General features: G+C 48.4%; 2 protein-coding genes and 1 long non-coding RNA gene across 4 annotated transcripts; 1 reads left to right on the plus strand and 2 right to left on the minus strand.

Annotated features, from left to right (window-relative positions):
• Positions 1-95: 95 nt before the first annotated feature.
• LOC128854510 (uncharacterized) lies at positions 96-4,929 on the plus strand. The gene is made up of 3 exons (XR_008453568.1): positions 96-354; positions 554-707; positions 1,461-4,929. It is a non-coding gene; the product is annotated as an uncharacterized LOC128854510 (long non-coding RNA).
• Positions 4,930-5,075: 146 nt separating this feature from the next.
• On the minus strand, positions 5,076-10,129 carry LOC104054417 (keratin, type I cytoskeletal 19). The gene is made up of 8 exons (XM_009555414.2): positions 9,480-10,129; positions 8,264-8,346; positions 7,630-7,786; positions 7,219-7,380; positions 6,898-7,023; positions 6,565-6,791; positions 6,208-6,353; positions 5,076-5,429 (listed from the first exon to the last, which is right to left on the minus strand). The coding sequence occupies exons 1-8, from the start codon at positions 10,050-10,052 to the stop codon at positions 5,404-5,406; spliced, it is 1,500 nt and encodes a 499-aa protein (XP_009553709.1). The 5' UTR covers positions 10,053-10,129; the 3' UTR covers positions 5,076-5,403.
• A 7,395-nt stretch (positions 10,130-17,524) lies between these two features.
• On the minus strand, positions 17,525-22,433 carry LOC104054495 (keratin, type I cytoskeletal 19-like). 2 transcript variants are annotated; one of them, XM_054088249.1, is made up of 8 exons: positions 21,829-22,433; positions 21,084-21,166; positions 20,659-20,815; positions 20,400-20,561; positions 19,936-20,061; positions 19,567-19,793; positions 18,337-18,439; positions 17,525-17,819 (listed from the first exon to the last, which is right to left on the minus strand). In XM_054088249.1, the coding sequence occupies exons 1-7, from the start codon at positions 22,351-22,353 to the stop codon at positions 18,352-18,354; spliced, it is 1,368 nt and encodes a 455-aa protein (XP_053944224.1). In that variant the 5' UTR covers positions 22,354-22,433; the 3' UTR covers positions 17,525-17,819; positions 18,337-18,351. The 2 variants fall into 2 exon arrangements, with proteins under 2 accessions (XP_053944224.1, XP_053944225.1); XM_054088250.1 differs by having other exon boundaries at positions 17,525-17,822.
• Between the last annotated feature and the right edge of the window lie 3,818 nt (positions 22,434-26,251).

Raw genomic sequence — 26,251 nt, forward strand, 5'->3', positions numbered from 1 at the left:
TTATCTCTCATTAATTTATTTTCATTTTATTTTGAGTTGAACAAGCAGTTTTCATGCAAGGCGCTGATGTTGAAATACGTAAGATGAAAAAGAAGGAATAAGGACAAAGTTTGACTCCAGGATGATGTATAAGGAATGATGTAAGGACTTTATGAAAAGATCAGAGACACGGAGATTAACCTTTAAGTCTCTCCATTGGCAAAATGACAATTCCAGACAACCCTCTGCTGCGAGTTGGGTGACACCACAGAGCGAACTCCTAAGGGACAGGGATGAAAGGTTCTCCATGTATGATCCTGGCTCTCCAGTAATTCACAAAGTGTTTGTTTATTTATGTGGGCAGCGTAGAGCAAGGTAAAAGTACTTTAAATATTTCCTGTTGTTCAGGGAAAGGCGTTTCTGCAGTTTCCATCGTTATGGATGATGATTGCTGATGATGATTGGGGCACGGTGGGGGGTTTGAAACAGTGAATGGGAGTGGAAACATCCAGTGGGCGATTTCTCTGTCGATATGTGCAGCGTTCTAATGAGAGGTTTGGGACTCCTGTCCTAGGAAATATAAAGAGCGAAATGCTGGTACAGCTGGCAGAGCAGTTGTTGCCCCATACAGTTCTGCACTGGCTTGGAGAAGATGGATTAAGCACAAACGAGAGGTCTTTCTCTATCACTGATGGCTCCAAAGCTTTACTAGGCAGAGAAACTGAAAAGTAAGAATCCTTTCACTCTTCTGACATCATGAGACCTCATAGCAGCCTTCCAGTATGAAAGGGGCTCCAGGAAAGCTGCGGAGGGGCTTGTGATGAGGGAGTGCAGGGAAAGGATGAGGGGGAATGGTTTTCAGCTGAAAGAGGGGAGATTGAGATGAGATCTTAGGGAGAAATGTTTTGCTGTGAGGGTGGGGAGACCCTGGAACAGGTTGCCCAGAGCAGTGGTGGCTGCCCCATCCCTGGAGGGGTTCAAGGCCAGGTTGGATGGGGCTTGGAGCAACCGGATCCAGTGGGAGGTGTCCCTGCCCGTGGCAAGGGGGTTGGAACTGGATGATCTTTAAGGTCCCTTCCAACCGAACCATTCTGTAATTCTATGAAAATCCAGACTAAACTCATTTTCATGAGATGTTTTGCTAAGACTCAAGGGCAGTGGCCTTCCCTGTGGGGAGAAACTGTTCCTGCTGGCTGTGGAGCAAGTGACAGGCGTTCCACAGCTTTCCAAAGCTTAACCATTCACTGTAAGAAATGTTCTGAGTCTGCTTCACCAGAGAACAAGTGAGCCCAACCTCTTGCTCAAATCCTTGCTCTGGGTCAGGATTGTGGATCAGAACAGCTAATATTATGGAAAGTAAATAATCCCACTTAATGAAGAACTGAATTATCTCAGTATTCATGGATTTGCTCATCATTTTATTGCTCTTATCCTCCTTATTTCTGCTGAAAAGATGCCTTCCCTTATCTCTGCTTCCTCAGATATTACTTATCCAGTACAATGAAAGTCAGCAGCATTCCTGTGCTATCTCCAAGAGGCTGGAGACAAAGGTGTGGAGAGGCGTGCTCAAAGCGATGTACTCAAAGACAAAGAGTGCACCGCTGGCAGAGTCTGCAGTTGAACCTGAGTCTCATGTACCAGACTGCAATGCCTGAATGCCAGCCTGCCCTTCCTTCCAAGCTGTGCTCCACTCAGGCTCTAAATACAAAGGAGCAAAGCTCGGAATAAGTAAAAAAACTAATAAAATTGTTATGTATAGGAAGGAATACCTGGATTTCATTACTAGGACTGGAGAACATAATTGGGGGTAGGGTGTGGTGGCAAGAATGAACCGAAACTGATGTAATAGTGCAGCGCTTGAAGCTTTGCCTGTCCTGCGTGTGATTCCTCAGGAGTTTCCCAACAACTGTCTGCAGCAAGCATCTTTTCTGCCTGAACACACATTCCTTCCTCTGCTCCACAGTTATCATTTTAGCACATCAGAATAATGCAGGCAGAAACAGGGAATGACTTACTCCTTTGTGGGAGGGGAGGATGTCTACGTGCCTATTGCGGACAGCAAAGAGGATGGTTTGGGATCTTCTGAGATGCTCTGGTCCCCTGTGGGGCAGGAGCTGTATCCTTCAGACCCACCGTTTCTGCTGTGAGCCTTCCGCAAGCACCTTTGCCCAGGATCCTCACACGGCACGCACTTGCTCTCTTGCTCTTTTTCCTTTTCATCTTCAGGAAACGGCGGCACTGGTTAAACCAAGATGAAATTAAATGTTGTTCTGAAGAACTTTAAAAAAATAAACTAAGCTTTCCCTGCTCTTTCCATTCTGTTATTTGAACCCATAAACTTCCTGGGTCTGTCTCATTAGCACAGAGGAATATGGAAATCTCATGGAAATTGAGTTTCCAACCCAAGGTTTGCAGCTCCGTAATTTACAGCTCCTTAATAGAAGGGTTGTTTCCAGGGTGTTTTCTGCTGGGGAACTGTTTATCCCAAGCTACCTTCTCATGAGTTGCTTTCCAGATGCTTCCCAACCTGTAGGTCCACAAACAACATCACAGCGTCTTAGAAGCTGAGTCTGTTCACCCTCGGGGGCTTTCCTTGGGCATAGTCATAAAGTCTGGATCTTTGGAGTCCTTCTGGCCGTGTCATTAGGTCTCTTTCACCTCTCAGGAATTTAGGACAGCTCCTTTGTGAAAGTGTGGGCTTTGCGTCTGTTGGACCTGGTGGGAAGGGTGGGGAGAGTGGGAAGACCTTTGACAGGGTCCCAGGGAATCAGGAGGAGCAGCTAGATGTCAGTAGCAGTTCGTAAGAGAGGGAGACTATCCCAGCCCTGCTGGGAGTCTGCCGGGGCCCCCAGGAGGAAACACAAACTTTTATATGCTGTAGGTAGCCTGGAGTTTCCAGAAGACTCAAAACTGGAAAAGGATTGGTTCAGTACCTTTATATGCTTAGAAATAAGTGTGAGGACTCACAGACTGGGAAGGATTGAGGCCAGGAAGGGCAGCAGTGGTTTATTTATTGTTTGTCTTCACCTTGAACAGTGCAGGAGAAGAAAATGGGAAAGGAAAAGGGAAATATTTGCTTTCCAGCTTCTTCTCAGCCAGAGCTCCGAGAACAACCGGGACACACACAGTGGACCAACCAGACCAACCAAATGTCCAACCAGTGGACATTTGCCATTATAATGGTGATCAGTGTCTCTCGGTCTCTTGTGAAGCACTGGCCTTACAGGTCAGCTGAGAGATTCTGCGTCAGCTCTGGGGCTTTCCATAGGGCTGGAAGTGATTTTTAAATAAGAGTGATCTTTAAAGAATTGAGTCCTAGTTTAGAAACTTCCATGGCCACTCTTGAGTCATCGCTGCGGTTGTTCCAGTGCTGCGTTCTCTTACTTTGCTCCAGCACATGGATACCACCGATTTTGGTGTTGGGTAGATGAGATAAAAGAAATACCGCTGAGACATCTTCTCTCCAGGGTCTTTTACAACAGGAGACGAGCACCTTTCACCTTGCTTGTGTCAAGTCTGTTTCGGTAGCAACAGAGAAATTTGTGGCTGTAGAAAAGAACTGATGCTAGAGAAGAACCATGGAATGGTTTGGGTTGGAAGGCACCTTAAAACCCATCCAGTTCCAATCCTCTGCCATGGACAGGGACACCTCCCACTGTATCTGGTTGCTCCAAGCCCCATCCAACCTGGCCTTGAACCCCTCCACTGCTCTGGGCAACCTGGGCCAGGGCCTCCCCACCCTCATCATGAAGAATTTCTTCCTAATGCCCAATATAAATCTTCCCCCTTCCAATTTAAAACCATTCTCCCTGTCCCTATCACTCCACGCTCTTGTGAAAAATCCCTCTTCAGCTTTCCTGTAGCCCCTTCGGGTACTAGAAGCCACTATAAGGTCTCCCTGGAGAAGTGAGCCATACAGCGCTGTACAGATGATCCCAAAATGTTTTTGCTTTGCCACATCACCTCATAAGTGACTGCGACTCTTCCTGTAACAGCCAGATTGCAGAAGCAGCAGCAGATCCAGTGCTGCTCTTTTAGCTGTGAACCTGCAGGGGGGAGTGGGCATGGAAAGCCGATCACTGCTTGGTTTTCTGGACCAACAGACAATTTAATTCTCTGAACACCCTCCAGCACATAACGAGTTTGAAAATTCTCCAAATGCAGAACGGCTCGGCAAGCTCCCTGTGGTCAGTTCCCACGGCTGCACCCACCAGAAGTGCTTTAGGGCCCCGAGTTACTCAACTGCTGTCCTCGTTTCGCTGGGCAGATCAGTGTCAGGACACACACTCGTTCCCATGCCAATCCACACTGACTCAGCACCAGCTACACGGCTGCTGGTTGAGACTCCGAGGAGGGAATGATCTTTGATTTGCTTGTGAGGTCTGAGGCACAATGGCTCTGTGCATCCAGAACCCTTAGCTGACTTTTTTTCCATTGTATTCTCTGTTCAGCTGCACTTTTGCAACTCCCACCCTGCCCCTTCCAGATCTCCAGAGAAGACATGTGTACTCTTAAGTACGATCTTGCAACCGTTCCTGATGTTCAGATTGAAACTCTGAAACAGAAGGTTGACCAGTAAATGACTCATCCTCCCGTCCTTATCCCAGTGGAAAGATTCCTCTGAAATGAAAGGGATAGGTTGGAATATAGGCCACGTCAGCCAAAAGGGAGTCAGTTGTGGAGATCAAGATTTCCTCTACAACCTTATCACAGTCCCAGGCTGGATGATGAAGTAGGAGAGGGCACAGCTCGGATGTGTCAGCACCAGGCTGAGACCAAGGCAATGTGTCTCCAGATGTGCCATCTCTGACTTTCACAGTTCTCCTAAAGTTGGGGTTTAGCGCAATGCCCTGTGGGACGCACACAGCCATCTGAGTTGTCTATTCGTGGAGATCATGGAGGGCATCGTGCAGGAACGGGCAACGTGTGCTACAAGGTGGGACAGGGAGGAGGTAGACAAGACCTGCAAGGTCAGCGAGGCTCCCACTGGTGTAATGGCTTTGTCCCCCCTAGAATGGGACCCTGACCAGCGTAGGTGACCCTTGTGCGTGGCCCAGCACCTGGTTTTCTAAAGGAACTCAGTTTGCAGACACAGGTTTCTTGATTGCTTGAGGCAGAAGCAAGGTTTTATTAGGAAAGCTTTTTCACCAGCAGGTACATCAGTGCTCGTACTGCTGGTTCGCTCCAGCAGTAGTCATGGTGCTTGGGCACACGCAGCAACACAGACTGGAAAAAAGCAAATAGCAAAACAAAGCAGAATGTGGCCCAATGCTCTGCTTATCCCTCTGACACATAGCTTAGCATGGCTGAGTAATACAAAAGAGCGCGCTCCTCGCTCTTTGCAGAGGCATACAGTAAATATTCTCTCTCTTTATCCATGGTTCTGCTTCAGGCTTCTCTTGTTGGACATTCTCATTTCTCTCCTTAATCACAAATCCTTCTGCAAGGCACTGGAGAGATGAAAGGAAACATTACTTTGTTTACAGCAAAAATAGATTCTTTCCCACACTGTCATTCTATGCACGTGATCATTTCAATTAGAGCCAATTCAATTAGAGTTTCAGATAAATACTGTCCCTTCCTGGACAGCTCGGATGGTTTGCTGCCAGGCAGGCAGGTGGGATTTGTAGCTGTTGGAGTGTTGTTTGCCCTTGGACAGAAAAATGCCAAATGGTAGAAACTGCAGACATCACACCAGCAGCAACTTGGATGAGGAACACATCAGGGTCCTTGCCGGAACAATGCCCCTGCTCACACTCCTCCTCCTGGACCAACTGTCACCATAGTTCTTTCTTTTTCAGTTTGGCTGGAAGTTTCCCCCTAAATAGCACTAGCTGTTTTCTGCCAGTATTCCCATGATTCCTGCTTTTTTCTTCTTATTTCTGGGCACTTTGCTTTCTGCTGTTCCTTCCTTTGTCCCAGATTTCATGTCAGCCCTTCCTCCCTGTGCTTTGCCTGCCTGGTGACTCCCTCTTCTCCTTTCTCTCCTTCTTCCCCCTCCTCCCTTTTTGCAGCTCTCGTGCTGCCTAGCAGACTCACAGCTTCTGCTGTCCCACAACAGCTTCTGCTGTTCATAGCTTCCTCAAAGCTTCCCATCCCATATTGCCCAGTAGTCTCATAATGAAAGTCTCAAATAGCATCTGTAAGCAAAGATCTTGGGAAAGATCTTTGTGGCTTTATTAGAATAAAGGAGACAGTGGAAATCCTGTAGAGCGTTGCAGTTCTCACCTTGTATCTCCGCAGCTGCGCAGGATGGCATCTGGGAAGACGCAGTGTAAGTGTGGCTTGTTCTAATGATACCTCCTCCTCCTATTCCACTTGTTCTTGCAACTCCTCCTCCTAGACCTGAAGACTGACTGATTCCTCCTTGCTGACTGAGGGGACAGGAAAATAATGTTTTAGTGAAGGAAGTGACAGATAAAGTCGAATTATAGCTTTTCATTGTCCCTCCTGCTCTCGAGCTGGTTTCCTATTTTGGCAGAAGATTGGCAGAACATCGCAGAGTCCTGGCAATGCTGGCACGGAGGGGAAAGCAGATCATCACCATTGGTTTATTGTATTGTTCAGTGTCCCAAGCCTACTTACATAAGATCCTGCTGTCCTCCCTCCAGCAGGCAGCGGTATGTATGGATCTCCTGCTCCAGACGGCACTTGACGTCCAGCAGGATCTTGTACTCTTGGTTCTGGCACTCCATTTCTGCCCGCAGATCCGCCAGTTGCTGCTCCACGCAGGTGATCTGGCTCTGGAGCTCAGCAAGGTGGTTGTTGTAGCGACACTCTGTCTCAGCCAGTGAGGACTCCAGGTTGTCCCTCTAAGGAGTGACGTGGCACGATACAGGCATGAGAAACACTGCATTTAAACTACAAGTTCTTATATCTAAGCATAACTGTGAGAGAACTGAGCTTTGCACCACCCACCTGGCTGAGCTGAGCCTGGAGATCGATCTCCAGGGCTTGCAATTGGCGTCTCAGTTCAGTAACCTGGTTGTTGCACGTCTCTACCTCCTGCCCGCTTGTAATCACCTCCCGATTCACCTCCTCAATCTGAAATAATAGTGTTTAAGTCAGATTAAGTATTAAAGAAAAAGAAGAGAAGGTTGCAAAAACCATGACATCAGAAAAGTTTGGGTGAACTCTCTCAGCCGAATGCTGGTACAGTACATTGTGTGGCTTCAACGTGTAATAAATCACTCTGCAGCCATTACCCAGGGAAAGGCAGAGTGGCATAAATGTGCTCACCTTGCACTCATACCAATCCTCAACTTCTTTGCGGTTGCGCTCAATCAGCGTTTCATACTGGCACCTCATCTCCTCCAGGATCTTTCTGAGGTCTGGGCCAGGGCAGGCATTGACCTCCACGCTTACATCTCCAGTCGATTGTTTCCTCAGACAGCTCATTTCCTGGAAAATACAACACAGATGGAGTCATCTTTTAAAAACCCGAGGGAAGTTGTTCCCTTAGTAGGAAAGGGCACAGCCCTGGCAGAGACCCTCTCTGCTGGACGTTCACAGCTCCCAGTTCACGTGCATCATCTCCATCCTCCACCTGCCCATCCACAGCCAGCACTCCAGGGCTGAGTCCTGAGGAGAGGGAGGGGGATGGATCCTGCCTGAATTAACGCTTTCAGCGCGAGCGGGGCAGGCCCCTACCTCCTCGTGGTTCTTCTTCAGGCAGCAGAGCTCCTCCCGCAGCGACTCCAGCTGTGCCTCCAGGTCAGACCTGCAGAGCGTCAGCTGATCCAGGACTTGGCGCAAGCCATTGATGTCGGCCTCCACGCTCTGGCGAAGGGCCAGCTCCGTCTCGTACCTGGGATGAGAGAGAAAACAAGAAACAGTCAGTGTCTGACACCACTATCTGCTCTTTTTTTCTTTCATTTAACGACCATCTTCCTTACAGCGTTTTCCTAACTGGCCTAATTCTTCACTGGGGCAGAGGTGTCACTCACCACGTTGTTGCACTCCAACAAGAAAAAGCAAAATCTTCCCCGTTGCAAGACACCGCGTGCCTGAACTGTGGGTGAACCCACGCCTCTCCCTGTCTGCGAATCCCTTCTGCTTTCCAAAGAACTCTGATCTCCCAAAAACCCATCTTGTTCTCCCACACTTTCCACCCTGGAGCTGCCACTAATTAAGGCATCTCTAGAGGGAGTGGGTGGAATAGCTTTTCCCCGTTGCCTCCAGCCTGTCCTGACCAGCAGATGCAGAACTAGCCAAGACCTCCTTCTCACCCACTCTGCGAGCAGGGACTGAGGAAGGGGACGGCTGTGCGCTGAGGGGTACTCACTTCACTCGGAAGTCGTCGGCTGTCATCCGGCTGTTATCGATGTTCAGAATGATCTTGTTGTTGTCTATGGTTGCGCAGACAATCTGGGAAAAGAATATACACTCCTGAAGTCTCTTCCCTACATCCCTGGAACATTCACTGGAACAGCTGCCCAGGGAGGGGGTCGAGTCACCTTCTCTGGAGGTGTTTAAGGAATGGGTGGATGAAGTGCTGAGGGACATGGTTTAGGGAGTGTTAGGAATGGTTGGACTCGATGATCCAGTGGGTCCTTTCCAACACGGTGATTCTGTGATCCCCAGGCTCAAGGGCACCCATCGACCAGCGCTGCCAGACCTGACCTCTTTCTCCCTCTCGCTTTGTGTTTCAGTATTGGGTAGCAGGAGGTGAGGAGCGTGGCAGTCACCGGGGCAAGCACTCAGTGAAGGGCAGTAGAGGCATTAAAGTGCTAAAATAGGTGGTTTGGATGCAGACAGCGAAGGAGCTACAATTACATTTGTCCAGCACCTGCCATAATCCCCAAACATCCTACATCTCAATCTTACTTTCATGGACCAGAGATTTAAAGCTTTGTTTCAAGACTTGGTTAAAGTCTGTCTCGTTCTGCCTGGTTCCTGGGTTCTTTTGACTTTGTTCTTCATTGTGCATCAACATCCCCGAATTTTTGCCAAACGCACTTTGCAAACAGATGTTTTGAATTCTAAATTGCACGCTTAAATGTGTTGTGGCAACACTTTCTTTGTTCTTATTTTTAATAAGAAGTCCTGTATTTCCCAGCTCTGTAGGAAAGAGTAAACTTGTGGGAAAAAAAAAGGGAATAACATTTAACTGGAGTTCTGCAAGACTGGTGGCAGAACAAAATAGATTCAGGCAAATTAATGCAATCCATTATTTATTTCTCTTTTAGTTGCTTTTTTGGCATATATATCTGTTTAAACACCTTGGCACAAATCTAACTCAGAAAGACTACTGAGCCAATTGCATGAACATAACATTTTCCCCTTCCAATCTATCTGATGAATTAAAGCAATGGAAAGAGTCCAAACACTAAAGGTTTTCACCTTTGAGCTCTAGGGCTTCCTACAGGCAGCATCTTAATGGCTGTTTACAAAAAGCATATTACAGCAATGAAATGTTACTCGTGATCACTGCATTAAGTTGTGAACCGACACCATGGGAGAAGCTTACAAGGGAGGAAGCAGCTGAGAAAGAATATTACCTGATTTTGAAGATCTTCTATTTCTTTATAGTAGCAGCTGTAGTCCCGCGGCTCACAAAAAGGGCCCTGCTTGGCATACCACTCCCTGATTCTGCACTCCAGGTCAGCATTTTCTTGTTCCAGGCACCTCACCTTGTCCAGGTAAGATGCCAGGCGGTCATTAAGGTTCTGCATGGTGACCTTTTCATCACCAGAAAGAAGAATGCCATCACCAGCAAAACCACCTCCAACTACCCCTCCACCAAGACCGATACCAATGCCACCGCCAAAGCGAGCACTGCCCCCGCTGAATCCCATGCCTGAGCATCCTCCGAGGACAGCAGCTCCTAAGCCACCTCCATAGTTTCCACCGACCACGCTACCGGTGCTCAGTCCTCCTCCGTAATTCACACCACCACAGTAGCTCCTACCAGAAAACCCTCGGCTACCACCTATCCCGCAAGTCGTGTATCTTCCAGAAGAGACTGAGGAGATCCGTGCTCCTCCACCACCGCCACCGCCACCAATAACGCAGCTGCCACCGCTGGTCCTGCCTCTGAGAGAGCCAGTTGTCTGCTTAATACTACAACTCATGGTGAGGACAGCTGCAGATCCAACCCAAAGCCCAAAGCAAGATGCACAGCTTGATTTTGAATCAGACTGCAGGGTGGTTGGTGCGGCAGATCTCTATTTATACCTTCCAAAGGGGGTGTCACCTAGGGGGTGTTTCTTCTTCCCACGGGGCTGGCTAGTCCTGCTGTTTATGCCAAGAATAAATAGCCCATAGGCAGTTTCCCTCTAGAAATCCCAGTTCACAAGGAAGATACTTTACATGTCAGCAGCTTATTCCAAAAAGTAAAATAATGTTTTATGAGTCATCAGCTTTTTGTATGATGCAAACTTTACAACAAGTCAAGAAAAAGAGGTGCCCTAGATTATGTACAAAGGAGAAACATTGGTATTTATAACATCAAAGTGCCTTTTATCTTCTGTTAATTTGTATTTATTTTCTTCTTAGTCCAATAAACATTTTTCTATCACATGCCGTGCCGGAGTCCGTGGAACAGAAATGGGGAGTTAATATAAATTCTCACTTCTGAAAAGCTTGAATAACAGTGAGGGCGGCAGCGAAACGGCCAGGGTGTCGTGGTGTAGATGTCTGTCCCCTGGCACGAGGAGGGACAGCAGGGCCAACACGCGCTCTACTGTGAGATTTCTTAAATCACTGAGGTAATTCCCCCATGGGTTCCGTTCCCCATTTGTGGTTTATTTTTCTCTGCTCCTGCAAACATAAGAGGGCAACGTGCTCGCAGGCTGCCCAGCTCAGGCTTGCTGAGGGTTGGAACCCCCTGTTTTTGTCTGGATGTTACGCAGCCTTGGTGCAAGCTGGAGTGAATGAAGTTCCTCGCTAAGGTTATTGCTTAATTACTTTAATTGCTGTCCATGCTGCCTCAATTTGTGGTGACTGGAGATAACGAAAGAGATGACAGGAAAGGGAGTATCCGTGGGCGATATATCCAGTCCCTGGATCGACTGAGATGTGATCCCGCAGGTCTTTGCCGTAACTAGGATTGTGCTGAGCACAAAATAAGGAGAATAATTGTCCCATTTCTTATCTGAGTTTCTTATCAGAGTAGAATCAGGTGTTAGCATGGCCTGGCCAGTCACAGGAGCACCATCTGCACAACAGCCAGAGGAGCATCGGAAGAACTTTCTTTCTGGTCAATCTGTAAAAGACGTAATTATACCCCAAATATGAGTACTTTGGAAGAGCTGCATGGCTATTTCTAACCTTCAGTGGTAAAATGTGATTCGTAGCCCGTGGACTTTTCAGCCAGGACATAAATAAAAGGTTGTTCTCAGTCTGTTGGAGAAAGTCTGCCTTTCTCCAGCAGACTGCTGTAATGAGAGGATATTCTGCTCTCCAGGGGATGGAGGCTTCTGTTCCCTACAGGATGGAATTCCCAAGCAACCCTTCCTCACAAGTAACCTTTGACTCAGCTATGTCCGTATTTACAGGAGCGGTCGTGATAAATCCTGTGTGGTGGTGAGTGTGACACCAGTCGGGGAGCTCTGGGAGCAGCCGTCACCTCTGGACGGAAGGAAACCTGCGCTCATAGCCTCAGCCACCTCTCCTTCACCAGTGGGAAGGCACGTGCTGTTGGGTGGCTGCTGTCACCAGGGTAGGAGTAAGTCCCTGAGCATATATGGATGTGATCGTCTTCTCACCAGCATAAGTTAGGGCTCTCCACTCTCCAGTGAGACAATTTATTTCTTTCCTTAGATCACAGGTGATAAAAGACGCCTACCCAAGGCTGGCAGCATTCTAGAATATTTATTATTCATACGGTGCAGTGAAATAATTCCCTCAAGGACAGGGCTAGAGTGTCAGAGCTCAGATTCCTGGCTAAGACCACAGTACCTGAAATACAAGTCTGTCCGCCCCACAGAAACACATCTCCCATGCTCCCCACACAGCCGAGACTCACAGTAGTGAAAATCAGGAGCAAAAAGGAGGAGAAGGAGTGCATCTGCCTTTCATCCGTCGTTTTGAGGAATATAATTGAAGACAGGGTGTGGCTGTAAGAGCCAAGAGAAATTAATATAATGTCTGGAGTGCTCGGAGCTCTTCTCCTGCTGTGCAGGCGTTCAGAAGTTACCTAACAGCAATGTACAGGGAGCAAAGCTCTGGGTGGAGGCTGCCTTTCCCTTTCAGTCTTAGGATTAGGAGGAGACAGTGCAGATACTGGACATTTCTCTACAGGTGAGCAAGAGCACCTTCACCTCCTTCTCTCATCGGTTACCTGATAGGAGGAAGGAGCAGGTCTTGCTCTAAAAACCAAACTTGTTTGCAGCACCGAACAACCTTTTATTTATGTCCTGGCTGAAAGGTCCACGGGCTACGAATCACATTTTACCACTGAAGGTTAGAAATAGTCATGCAGCTCTTCCAAAGTACTCATATTTGGGGTATAATTACGTCTTTTGCAGATTCAGCAGGCTCCTGGGTCATTGAACTTGGGACTGATAGAGAAAATGCATCCAAGAGGCAGTCCCTGACCAACCAGGTTGTGGTTTAGGACAGTTAGATTCTGTTTCGCATTCTGTGCTGGGTAACTCTGTTTGGGTTTGGTGTTCATCAGGGCAGCTTAACGGCCACACGAGAGCTTCACTCCAGGCCATGTCAAGGCTTGGAGACTCAGCTGAGACCTCGGGTGGAAATGCGTGTGTTTGCTCTCTCTAGCTTTTTTCCCTACCAAACGGATTCCTTTACCTCCATTTTTGCTCTTTGTGCTCCTGTAGCCTAGGGACGTTACCCTGGGGCAGAACCCTGCGTAGGAAAGGACTGTGCATGTTTAAGACATAAAGATGACCCAGAAGGATTTACAACCTAAGTGTAAGACAGAAGGAACAAATGGTTTCCTACAGGTGGAAGTCCAGGAAGCAATGATGGGCTGTGAGCCAGCGGGATTAGCAGTGATCTCAGCTCTGTGGATGGGCAAAGGCTGTAAAGCCTTGTGGGCATTCCAGAAAAGCCAAGAGATCTGAAAGTGGCTGGTGAGGTCACAAGGACAAATACTGACCCATAGTCAGTATGGGTTTCAGATGGAGGAGGTGGGAGGATGCTGCGTATTCAGGTGATGCTGCTGCTCATGGAGTGCAGGGGTAGGATGAAGGGGAATGTTTTTTTGCTGAAAGAGGGGAGATTGAGATGACACTTTAGGAAGAAATGTTTTCCTGTGAGGGTGGGGAGGCCCTGGAACAGTTTTCCCAGAGCAGTGGTGGCTGCCCCATCCCTGGAGGGGTTCAGGGCCAGGTTGGATGGGGCTTGGAGCAACCGGATCCGGTGGGAGGTGTCCCTGCCCATGGCACAGGGATGGAACTGGATGGGCTTTGAGATCCCTTCCAACCTAAACCATTCCATGATTCTGTGATGTGGGCAGTGGAGTCTGGTCTGTGGGAACTGCGACTGGCACAGTGTGCAGCCTTTTTGCAAAGTGTCAGCCTGGCTCTTCCGCTCTCTGCTTGCTTTGCTTATCAAAGCTGATAATGTTTTCTTGTGTCAACTACAAGGAGGGTGTGTCTAATCCGACAGAACTTTGCTTTCATAAGCACTGCTTCAGTGATGTTTGTGCAACCACACTGGAATATGATTTTATCTTGTCACTTGTAATTACCATTAATAATTTGCATAATAGCCATTAGGCATCACTTATTAAACACTTCTTTGATGTGATACTGAGCTGGCTCCAGACCTCGTGCTCCCATCTCTCAAATGCAGACCGTGACATTTTTCTGGCCAATGACTCACTGGTTCATACCACCACATTTAACAAAGTTCCTGTGAGGCAAGTGAAAATAATTATCACAATGAGCTTGGTAACAGCATCGTCGTCGGTCTTAAACATGCCTCAGAGACCAAAGCGATTACTCTGTTTCAGTTTCTTTCTTGCTGACTGTTCACATCTTCAAACCAGCCCTGAAGATTTGCTAGTGGTGAAGTAGAAGTTCAGCGGAACGCGGAGGAGGACAGAACCACATTTCTTCCTACTGAAGCTCCCTATCTTCCCCAATTTGTTTTGTGCAGGGGTTTAATTTCCTTCCAGCGCCTTCCGGACGATGCCAGTGCACCCAGACTATCCAGCATTTGCATCTCTGGAAGCACTAATGATTATCATGGGAAAGAACAGTGCGAGAGAATTTGTATTGGCTCAGATGGGAATAGTGATGGGAGAAGGCGATGACAGTGATTTCATTCGTGCGTGGGGGGACGGAAACAAGGCTTTAGGTGGCAGAGCCATGGGGGTCAAACCAGAGATGGAGTATGCAGTGCTTCCTGCGCTCAGATACAGATGGGGAGGAGGGGGCTCCAGGAAAGCTGGGGAGGGGCTCTTGATCAGGGAGTGCAGGGATAGGATGAGGGGGGAATGGTTTTCAGCTGAAAGAGGAGTGATTGAGATGAGATCTTAGGAAGAAACGTTTTCCTGTGAGGGTGAGGAGGCTCTGGCCCAGGTTGTCCAGAGCAGTGGTGGCTGCCCCATCCCTGGAGGGGTTCAAGGCCAGGTTGGATGGGGCTTGGAGCAACCGGATCCAGTGGGAGGTGTCCCTGCCTATGGCAGGGGGTTGGAACAGTGTGGGCTTTGAGGTCCCTTCCAACCCAAACCATTCTATGATTCTATTCTATACCAGACAGTGGTGCAACAGAGCCAGGCGACCAGGGGGGGTGGGCAGCCAGAGCCCCCTGGGGCGTCTTCCTTTTGTCTTTGTGTCGAACTAAATTTAATTTCAATACATTTTCAATATGTGGTTCATTCCAAGAGTTTAAATAATATTATTCAGCATACTGAGCTGAGAAATCTCCTGCTTGATTACAGTAGCAGTTTACTCAGCTGTATAATTCTTCGTGTTACACAAGCCAGCAAACAAAAATCCAGCCCCCACAGACAGTTACTGTGGGTGTGAGTGAGACTCTACCTGTCTGCACATTTTATAAAATAGGCTTTTCTAGAGAAATTATAGTTTATACATCGCATCAGAGTATGACATACTATTAAAAATGTGCAGTGCCTGTAATCAGGTGTAATTGTGCAGTGCTGTCCCGTCCTTAATTCGTGGCTGATTTCCAGCAGTGGCAATTTGCAAACCTGGTTGTTTTCTTCTGTTTCTTCACTGATGTCTTAAACCTCTGGTATGTTCACTCCTCAGGGATTTCTCGGATGGTGTTGTAATTCCCGTGTGTCTGCTGTCTATATAAGACAGACGCGCTATCTGCTAGAATGATCACTATGCGTTTCATCCGCAGGTGCTGGTTTTGATGCCGACAGCTTCTGCTTTCCAGCCGGAATGCCGACAGGACTCCCTCTCTTCCCTCTGGGGTGCCTGCCCTTGCTTTTTGCATCCTTAGATTCCTCTGCCAATCTTATACCCTCAGTCTCTGGCTGTCTTTGAGACACTCATTCATTCTTGCTTTGCAAGATTTGCGCATTAAAAGAAGAGAGAAGGAGTTCTTATAGCTCCGTGTGTGGAACCCAACAGAGGTTTGCCTGCAGTCGATGTCCCTGGTCACTTCTTGTCCTGTTGTCCCATGCACTGCGTCCTCTGCACTTCATTTGTCTTCATTTGCCATCTCTGTCCAGGTTATAAACTAATAGGGCAGGAAAAGCATCATTTTATTTCTGCCCTGCACTTAATGCGGTGCCCTTAGAGGTGCTGTGTAAACACTGTTAAATAATACTGCAATGCACAGAGCAATTAGTGCTGCGGGAAGAGGAGATACGGAACTTGGTAGAGAAAGTATTTAACCCTGAGCCTGGTCCACAAGCTCACTAGAGCACTCACAAGGCGAACCCGGGTCTGTTATCCAGGCAGTGACGAGGGAGAGGCCATTGCCCAAAGGGCCTTGGGTTGGCCAAGCTCTGCCTTGTCCCGTGCTGTCATTCCTTGAGTTGAGGTTGTTCATTCCATGAGAGTTGAGGTTGTTCAGCCTGGAGAAGAGAAGGCTCCAAGGAGACCTTATAGTGACCTTCCAGTACCTGAAGGGGCTACAAGAAAGCTGGAGAGGGGCTGTTTCCAAAGGCTTGTAGGGATAGGGTGAGGGGCAATGGGGATAAACTGGAGAGGGGCAGAGTTAGACTGGACAGAAGGAGGAATTTCTTCACCATGAGTGTGGTGAGGCCCTGGCCCAGGTTGTCCAGAGAAGTTGTGGCTGCCCCATCCCTGGAGGTGTTCAAGGCCAGGTTGGATGGCCCTTGGGCATCTGATCCAGTGGGAGGTGTCCCTGCCCATGGCAGGGTGTTGGAACGAGATGATCTTTAAGGTCCCTTCCAACCTAAACTATTCTATGATTCTATGATTCCAGAATCACCTGAGCTGTTTCTTTGTTTAGAGATGGACACAAATTCAGACTCATCATGTCCCTTGAAGTGTTCTTGTGAGAAGCCTTCACATGACACCTCACTATAAGCTCGAGCTCTTAACCCCATCCACCAGCTCCTTACAGAAAGAGGCCGACAGAGCCACGGAGCGAGGCTCCCAGCCTGCCAGGCGCAGTCATTAACAGGCTGATCTCCAGTCTCTGCTTGCACAAGCAGCGAAGTGCAGTTGTGTTCCTCTTTGTAATTCCTCTCTCTGTGGTAATAAAATCCCAGCATCTTTTTTTTTTCTGGCTGTTTATTGTATCTTACTTGTAAAAACATTCTCTCCCACGTATTAATTTGTCTCGCCCTTTTATCTTCCCACACTGCCGGCTGGTTCTTCCTGTTCACCTTTCTGAAAAATCCATTTCGAGGTGCTTTATTTAGCATTTTCGGTGGGAATTGTTTGCCTCCACCAGAAGGGTGTGCCGAGCCCAGCAGAGCCTGGCTCTCAAAATTACTGCTTCAGGATTATTAGTTGGGAAAACTTGTTGGTCTTGATTTTATCCTGGTACTGCACATTCATAACGACTCAAAGGTGTTGTGTGTAATACTATGGATTTTATTTTATTATCTTACGTTATGTTATGTTATGTTATGTTATGTTATGTTATGTTATGCTATGTTATGTTATGTTATGTTATGTTATGTTATGTTATGTTATGTTATGTTATGGCATATCATATCATATCATATCATATCATATCATATCAGCACACCTACTTTAATGAAAACTCGATTTTCACCCAGAAGTCTCTTTCCACAGAAGACCATCAGTCAGACTGCCTTGAACCTCCTTCCGTGCCCTCTGTCCAGCCTCCCTGAGTGTTTCTTTCCTCTATTTCATATTTTAGCTTATGTTTCCTCCTTTAATAGCACCTGTCCCTTTCCGCAACATCAGTCGCTCTCATTCCTCCACCCTCCTTCAGCTGCCCCTCCATCACCACCCTGCAGCCCCTCAATTCCACAGGAGCCGCGTGGAAGCTGGGAACATCGCCTGTCTTTTTTTTTTCCCCTTGTAGAAGTTGCTTTGTGGTCCTAAATCAAAGGTGAACTTCTAACCAAAGGTGTAAGAGAAATACAACTATCTGCATTAACACTTGGATATTCCTTTACTTGTAGAAATCATTTCTCAGGGTCAAGGCTGTGGCAGAGGTGGCAGGAAAGTTTTATTAGAGATAAGCTTCGGTGATATAGGACTGACAGCAGAACGGCTTTGCCCGGGTAAAGCCCAGTGCCTGGATTGAAGCAGCATTAGATAATGAAGGCAGCAGGCGGCGTGGGTGGTGGGAGGCAGCCACCCTGCAGAGACCAGTGCCGTAAGCAGAACTGGGAACTGTCAGGCTGGTTTTGCTTTGGTTTTTTTCCATAGGGTTTGTTCTTCAAGAGACCTCCTTGAGGGCATGTGCAGTGGGGCAGGCAGGGAAGCTCTCTTCTCCGCAGAGCCCTGCTGGGGAAGAGCAGGAAGCGTTGCTTTGTCTTTGGGCTCCTTCCCACACCCCCTTGCCTTTCTTCTACATCCCCCTTGCTCTGTGCTGACCTTTCTCTTTCGTCTTCTTCCTAGCTTGCTTAATTTTAGGTACTTGGTCAAAGGCTCGTGGCTGACCTTGAGTCCCCCTGCCAGTTCCTCATTCTTGTGTTGTGCTGAAGCTCCTATTTAAACACCAGCAGCCCCCAGTGTCAGAAATGTTTTCTATGCATAGGTTTATAAGTGTCCCATTTACTCCATCCCTCCCCATCCCTAAACCACAGCCGGACTGATCCCTGGGCTCCACCACCACCAGTCATGAGGCTGACTCCCTGCACTGCCCCTCTCCAGGAATCAGAACCCACACCCAGCCCCTCTTCACCACCCAGAAAAGCCTCGAGATCTCTTGGCCTCCTGTTTCCCAGCAGGACTAAAGCTGCAGCTCCTGGTCACACTCACAGACTCCCAGAGGACCCCTCACGTGACACATCCTCACCCAGAGCGCCCACGTTTAGGGCAGGCACGGCTGACACAGACCAGCTTTAAGCCCACCGCTTCTTCCGGCCGGCGCCGCAGGGACTCCTCTTCCCACTGGCCCTCTGTGGAAAGGAGACAGCTCTGGTAACCAAAGCCCCGGCATTCCCACCCTGGACATCTGCAGCCACTCACAGCTGTCTCTGGGGAAGCCCTGGTCCACGTTGCCCAGAGCAGTGGTGGCTGTCCCATCCCTGGAGGGGTTCAAGGCCAGGTTGGATGGGGCTCAGAGCACCCTGATCTGGTGGGAGGTGTCCCTGCCCATGAAAGGGGGTGGAACTGAATGGCCTTTGAGGTCCCTTCCTACCCAGACCATTCCATGATTCTATGATGCTCTTCAGTTGCTATTGGCCATTTCGCTTTCAAACTAAGGGTCATTAAGAGCAGCAATTGCACATCCTCTATCCTGCCTGTTGGTTGCTTTTCCATCTTGATTACCCAAGGCTCCAAGACCAGCTCTACCAACATCATTTCATCCATTGCAACTAGCATTTTGGGGACAAAACCTGATTTTTCATGTAACTGCTGTAAGACTGGAGAGTCCAGAAGAGCCCACCTCAGGGCACCACCATTAAAATAGCCCTTTTTCCAAACCAGGCAGTCGTGCTCAGGCCAGTCGTGCGTGTGCACTCATTGATGAGATGAGATGAGCAGCGTGTCTCGCTGTTTCAAAACCTCTGTCAATGGGAGGCGGGGAAGAGCCAACTGCTTTGCATACAAATTAAATTTCCCCAAACTTTAATTAAAATTGTTGTGTGAATCTGAACGCGTTTAGATAATTTATTGTTTCAGTTAATTGAACTGCCAGTCCCTAATCCTGTCTGGCTGTGGCAAAGCCAATAAAGTTAAATGACAGCGTTCATAAAACACCTCGGCCAGCTCGCCCTGCAAACCGCCCTTCGAGCCGTGATGCAAATCGAGCCGTGATGCTGCTGGGACAGCTCAGGGGCCCCTCCTGACTGCCCTCCCTGACCCAAGAGGGGAAAATGATCCCTGGCTGGCACTGTGGACATTTGTCAGAGCCAAATCCTCACATGCCTCGTGGTTTGCTAACAGGCCCTGCCTGGTAACAGGTCGGTACTGGTTCCTCACCACAGTGTTGCTTTTACCCTTTGTATCACGAATTTTCATCTCCCTGTAAGTCAAAGCATGGAGATGTTACTGTGCCCGGCTCTGCCTGTAGCCTGCGTACATGATGTCGTGCTGTCCCCCCTCCAGCAGGCAGTGGTAGGTTTGAATCTCCTGCTCCAGGCGGCATTTGACATCCAGGAGGGTCTTGTATTCCTGGTTCTGGCACTCCATTTCTGCTCGGATTTCAGCCAGCCGCTGCTCCACGCAGGAGATCTGGCTCTGCAGCTCAGCCAGGTATTTGTTGTAGCGACACTCGGTTTCCGCCAAAGAGGATTCCAGGTTTTCTTTCTGAAATGGAAACCACACAAAGGTACCTGGGCATGGTGCAAGCTCACCCCATCTGGCTACTGGTACATCTCTGGCCATACACAGCTTCCTAAAGATAAGAGAGCGGGGACTCTGAGCTGTAAATCACAGTGGCATCACTCACCATAGTGAGCTGGGCTTGTACATTGATTTCCAAGGCCTGCAGCTGACGTTTCAGCTCAGTGACCTGTTTGTTGCTTGACTCGATCTCCTGGCTGCTTGTGATGACCTCCAGATTCACCTCCTCCATCTGAAAAGTTAGAAAAGAGCATCCCTGGCCTCACCTCGTCACAACATCTGCTTGTGCCAGGGGCTTCGCCCCCCTGCTCGTGCACACCTTGCAGTGAACTTGAGTATTTCCAAATCTAAACCCCCACCGTTTATTCCCTTGTGGCCCTGTGACACCATGTGGTGGCCCCTCTGCTGTCAACAGAAGAGCACTGGAAGTGAGTGGTTAATTGATGCTGAGCACATCCATGACAGCATTGCTGATATTAAGACATCTCCACTAAGTGTTCTTAATCTCTCTTTTTTCCCTTTTTCCCCGCAACAGGCAGAGCAGGGAACAGCTTTGCGAGCATGTAGTACCTTGCAGGCATACCACTGTTCGGTCTCTTTGCGGTTGCGCTCCATCAGCATTTCATACTGGCACCTCAGATCCTCCAGGATCTTTCTGAGGTCTGGGCCGGGGCAGGCGTTGACCTCCACGCTCACATCTCCAGTCGCCTGTTTCCTCAGACAGCTCATTTCCTGCAGGAAATATGTGCACCACATCAGTAAGAATCACACTTGGGGGACTTTCCTTCTTCTTTGTCCTTATTTCCCTAAAGGTAAGGGGCAATCTAACCTCCTCGTGGTTGGTCTTGAGGCAGCACATCTCTTCAGTCAAAGCCTCACACTGCAGCTGCAGGTCGGTCTTGCAGCTGGCCAGCTGATCCAGGACGGGGCGCAAGTTGCAGATGTCTGCATCCACGTTTTGCCGGAGACCACATTCAGTCTCGTACCTTAAGCGACAAAGAAAGGTCAGTGTCTCAGAGAACCATGGCAAGCCCTTGAGTTGAGTTTGTGAGGGAAAGAACTGAAGATCACGTTCTTTTGCTTCAGACACGCAATGCTATGAACATCATCAATGACCCCCTCGCCTTTCACAGAGATCTGTGCTTCCACACAGCGGCACAACAAGCAGAATGTTAGGATTCCCCTGTCACCACTGCTCACCGACCCTTCCACGGATAGCGTGAGCCCCTCTGGCCAGCACGAGACCATACTCACTTCACTCTGAAGTCATCAGCAGTCATCCTGTTGTTATCAATGTTCAGAAGGATTTTGTTAGCCTCCATGGCTGCACACAGGATCTGGAAGAGAAAGGAGAGAGATTTGGGCTTGTGGTGTCCAGGAGACCCTGGAGGAAACATCTATGAGGGTAGCGTAACCCACTTATTTTATAATGATCCCTTATCTTGGGATTATTAATCAGTCAGAAGGCATTTGATGGGGAAAACTTTTCAGCAATGCCGGTAGCAATAGGACAAGGGGTAATGGGTTTAAACTGAAATAGGAGAAGTTTAGACTAGATTTTAGGAAGAAATATGTTTCACTAAGGGTGGGGAGGCCCTGGCCCAGGTTGCCCAGAGAAGTGGTTGCTGTCCCATCCCTGGAGGTGTTCAAGGCCAGGTTGGATGGGACTTGGAGCAACCGGATCCAGTGGGAGGTGTCCCTGCCCATGGCAGAGGGGTTGAACTGGATAACTTTCATGGTCGCTTCCATCTTGAACCATTCTATGATTCTATGATTACACTGGGGAAACCCACATGCCAGATTGGTGGAGCAGGCTGGGCTGAAACTCCAGTTCTCTGCAAATACAGCGCCCTCCTCCCTCAAACCCTCTGTTTCATATAATCTATCACTTCATCGGCGCAGCCAGAGGTATTGCCTCTGCCCCTCAACATTAATCTGTCCACCCATGAAAGCAAAGCCCAATGAAATATTAGGATTTTCTTGAAAACCAATGCTTTACCTGGTTTTGAAGGTCTTCAATTTCCTTATGGAAGCAGCTGTAGTCCCGTGGTTCGCAGCTGGGCCCTACCTTGGCGTACCACTCTCTGATCTTGCACTCGAGGTCGGCGTTGTCACTCTCCAGGAGCCGCACTTTGTCCAGGTAGGAGGCCAGGCGGTCGTTGAGGTTCTGCATCGTCGCCTTTTCATTGTTAGCGAATAAGATCCCATCACTGCAACCAGCCCTGGTGAAACCACCAACACCTCGCGTGCAGATGCCTCCACCGTTGAATCCAAGTGTAGAACAACCCCTTTGGGTAGCTCCAAAGCTCCCACCAGTAGCGCTGCCAGTACTCAGCTGCTTCCCAAGGAATCCCTCGCTTAAGCTGCCACCAGAAAAATTGCCAACCGCACCACCGAAGTCGTAGGCAGCGTGTCTTCCCGAGGAGGCGGAGGAGACCTTTATTCCCCCACCAGCCGCAGAGCTGCCTGTGCTATTCCTGCCTTGTGAACAGGTAGTCACGACTTGCCTGACGGCACAGCTCATGGTGAGAGTGCAAGGATCCAACTCAGAGCCCAAGGCAAGCTGCACAGATTGCTGTGGGATCTGAATGTGATCCTTCCGTCTCTACAGTCCTCTATTTATACCATTCCTCCTGGATGTTGCCACCGGAGAAGTGCTGTTTACTCTTCCTCCGTGTGACCTGGCTAGTACTATATGTTTTTCAGCCGGAAATATTTCCCCAAAGGCGTTTGTCTCCAGAAATCCCACAACAGAAAGATGCTTTGGTTAACAGAAGCGTGTTTCAAAACTACATCAAAAATGTTACTTCCTGAATCATCAGGTCTGACTTGTGATGACAACTAAACAACAGTGACACAAAAAAAAAAAAACGACGATACCCGAGAGTGCCTGAGGAATGAAACACCGGAGCAATTATCCATCCCTGGCGTGGGCGAGTCTACGCGGAAAGTGAAAGCTGTGGGAAAGCCATCCCATCTGATGGAGCCTGTTCGACCCCTTTGCCACCAGAATGAGAACCCCTCGTTCTGCTGCCCTGGATTCAGGAGATCATTCTGGACCGCGCTGCCTTTCTGCAGGAGCGAGGGTCCATCCCCGTCTGCGCGGCTGTCAGTTGAATGAGAACGTGATGCAGTCTGGGTCACGAGACCTCAAAATGCTCTTCTCTTGGGGAGCACAGGAAAATATTGCACTGGGTGCACCAGAGATTATTTCACAGAATCACAGAATCACCAGGTTGGAAAGGACCCATTGGATCATCGAGTCCAACCATTCCTAACACTCCCTAAACCATGTCCCTCAGCACTTTATCCACCCGTTCCTTAAACACCTCCAGGGAAGGCGACTCGACCCCCTCCCTGGGCAGCTGTTCCAGTGCCCGAGGACTCTTTCTGTGAAGAATTTTTTTCTGATACCAAAAAATATTTTCTGATATCCATTCGTTACTTCTCTTTCTCCTACGTGCATCAAAACATCAACTTAGAGGGGAGGTTCCCTGGTATTTGTTCTGCTGCTTTCAAGGGTGGGTGAAACATTCAAGTATTTATCCAGAGCAAAAGAGAAAAGGGTATTCCTGACTACCAAGTATAAATATTCACTCCCAAGAGAGAACATAGATGTTTTGTAAGGTTCTAAAACAGTAATGTGGGGAATTCCAGGTATTGTGTAGGACTGATCCGGTGCGACCAGCACCATGGAAATTCTTCGAATATAATCCAGGGGAAATGCATTAAACTTAGAAAAGATTCTAGAACTCATCACAGAAACAAAGATATTAAACTTGTTTTTTAGTCTTGGAATGTTGAACTGAGGAAGAAGAGAAATAATTAACGTGTTCTGTCATCTGAATCTTTCATTTTATTAATAATATGAATAGAGCCGTGCTAATATTGGCTGCCTTTCACCCCTGCGTTGTTCAGCATTGGCTCTGGATCCAGGTCACCTGGACACATCCCATAAGGAATGCGTCAGGTGCAGCCTGGTGCAGAAATATTGCTTAGGCCATTTGGGTGAGTTCATTAGTCTTGATTTTATCTTGACACTGCAAATCCAGAGCACCTTAAATGTGGTGTGGATTCTGTGCGTGTCCATCCTTTGTTACATCCATAATTAGCAAGCGAAGCCTTTTCCATGGCCTCATCGGTGCCGGGATCCTGAGCGGAGGCTGTGGCACGGCCAAGGCATCTCCACCGCAGAGCCTGGCTGCGGCTGGAGTCGGAGCAGAACTGCTCAGAATCTGTCTTTTTCCATAGGAGAACTGTAAGATTCATGCTGAGATAACATTTAATTCCATTTAATTGAGAATTATTTAATCCTCCATTTTTCAGTGAGAAAAATTAAAATGTTAATGAAAGGGGCTTTTTCAGTTACTGAAACCAAAAGATGTCCGTGTTTCTCCCTTACTTATTGAACTTCACGCCTTGCCATCAGTCTCAATGATGATTTGAATTCCTACAGCTTTTGTAAAGGAGAATAACAATTTCACTCTTATTTTTACTGGATTTGTATGTTCTTCGTGGTAACTTTTTTCCTTTCCAAAATTTGAAGCTTTTATTAAACCCAACTCTTACTTTTCCTCCGGTGCATACCTCGAGACCTGCCGGCAATCCCTGCCCTCATTTTATTAACAGATAATTTTCATTTTTTGATGAGATCTGTTAATGACGCTGTATCTCCATGCATAATGGAAGGCTCTTTCCAGAATTCACTTTTATTGACTTCCAGACTGGAGTCTACAGACGGAAATTTGCTCAGGGCAGCGTTGCGAGCCAGGGGCGATGCCTCCCAGGAGCCGTCCTCGGTTGACTTGGGAGCCCCTCGCAGCAACGCTGGGCCCCAAAGGAGCGAGTGGGGAGAGAAATGACAGCTTAGGAGGCTTTCCCGGCAGGCGTTTCAAGAACAGCCGTGCAGGCTTGACAAGGAAAAATTATTACTTCGAGTAACAAATGAGCAGAAAAGCCTCCCGTAGGCAAAGGCGCTGTTCCCATTTCATCAGCTTTGTCAAAAATAGAAAGAAAGGAATTATACTTCAGCTTTACGTTGGCGTCTTGTCCTGTGCTTTATAGGGGAGAGCAGGCTGATGGGAGAGGATGGGCACCTAGGAGTGATTCCCTAGGGTTCTTCTGCTGAGCAAAATGATCCGGTTCAAAAGAGCAATGAAAATGAGAAGGAAAGATTAGATTTCCCCAGCGGGAAGTGCTTTGGTTCTTGGGATATTTAAGGCTGAAGACTGCTTCTAAAGCTAATGTAGATGAGGTGCAGAAAGTATAATGTGCCCCCAAGAAGGAGATCCAGCATTTCACGTTATTACAAACCTTCCCTGAGTCACCAGCCGTTCTTGTGTCCAAGAGAACTTCCCTGCAAACTCAGTGACTCAGACACAACACCAAACCCTGAGTCCCTGGGTGCCCAGGCTGCCACCCACCACCCTGCCAGCCCCAGCTCGGGTTTGGTCTTGGAGCAGCCACCAGGGAGTGCCAGGGTGGAGAAACTGAGTGCCAGGCACTGCCCGGCACCAGAACCGTGCCAGCTTGGGCTTGCGCGTGTCCCCCCGGCCGGCAGGGCTGGCCTCCAGCTTGGAGAGCTTCATTACAGAGTGATAGAGTCCTAGAATGTGGAAGAGACCCACAAGGCTCATAGAGTCCAACTCCTGTCCCCGCACAGGACACCCCAACGTTCACACTGCGGGGCTGAGGGTGTTGGCCAAATGCTGCTGGGATACTGCCAGGCTCGGCACCGTGACTGCTTCCCTGGGGAGCTGTTCCAGTGCTCCACCACCCACTGGGGGAAGAACCTTCTCCTAGTGTCCAACCTAACCCTCCCCTGGCACATCTTCTTGCCATTCCCCCTGCTCCAGAAATAAGAGATCAGTTCCTGCTCCTCCTCTTGTGAGGAAGCTGCAGACCACAATGAGGTCTCCAAGCTGAACAGCCCAGGTGACTTCAGCCGCTTGTCCTACGGCTTCTCCTCTAAGCCCTTCAGCAAGAGACACAAGCAGCCCTCACTCCTGTCTGCTCATTGTCAGCTTAATGTCAGTGTTTCGCCTACGGAAAATTCTTGTGTTGGCTATTTACAAAGCATTTTCTTGCCTAGCTATTGAGGTAATTGTCATTCCACCTTTTCTTCTAGGCGGTGCCTAAACTGATCTCCATCTTGTTGATGACACCAGGTGCTCCGGGGTTCCGAGCCCAGCTTTGCAAGTGGCTCTGGGCAAACTGTTCAGCTTCTTTGAGTCTCAGTTTCATGCTTGGTAGGATGGAAACACTAATAACAGTGATTTTCCTTCTCAAGGGCATTGTAAAACAACTGCCTGATGCGAACCTGAAGCTTTAAAAGCTGGAGACATGAGACTCATTTGAAGTCTCATTCATTGTGAGCATTCTTCGTAGAATTTAAGCCTTTTTCATTGATGTAAATACAGGTT

This window comes from Cuculus canorus, chromosome 25 (genome assembly GCF_017976375.1).
Source record: "Cuculus canorus isolate bCucCan1 chromosome 25, bCucCan1.pri, whole genome shotgun sequence".
NCBI lineage: Eukaryota > Metazoa > Chordata > Aves > Cuculiformes > Cuculidae > Cuculus > Cuculus canorus.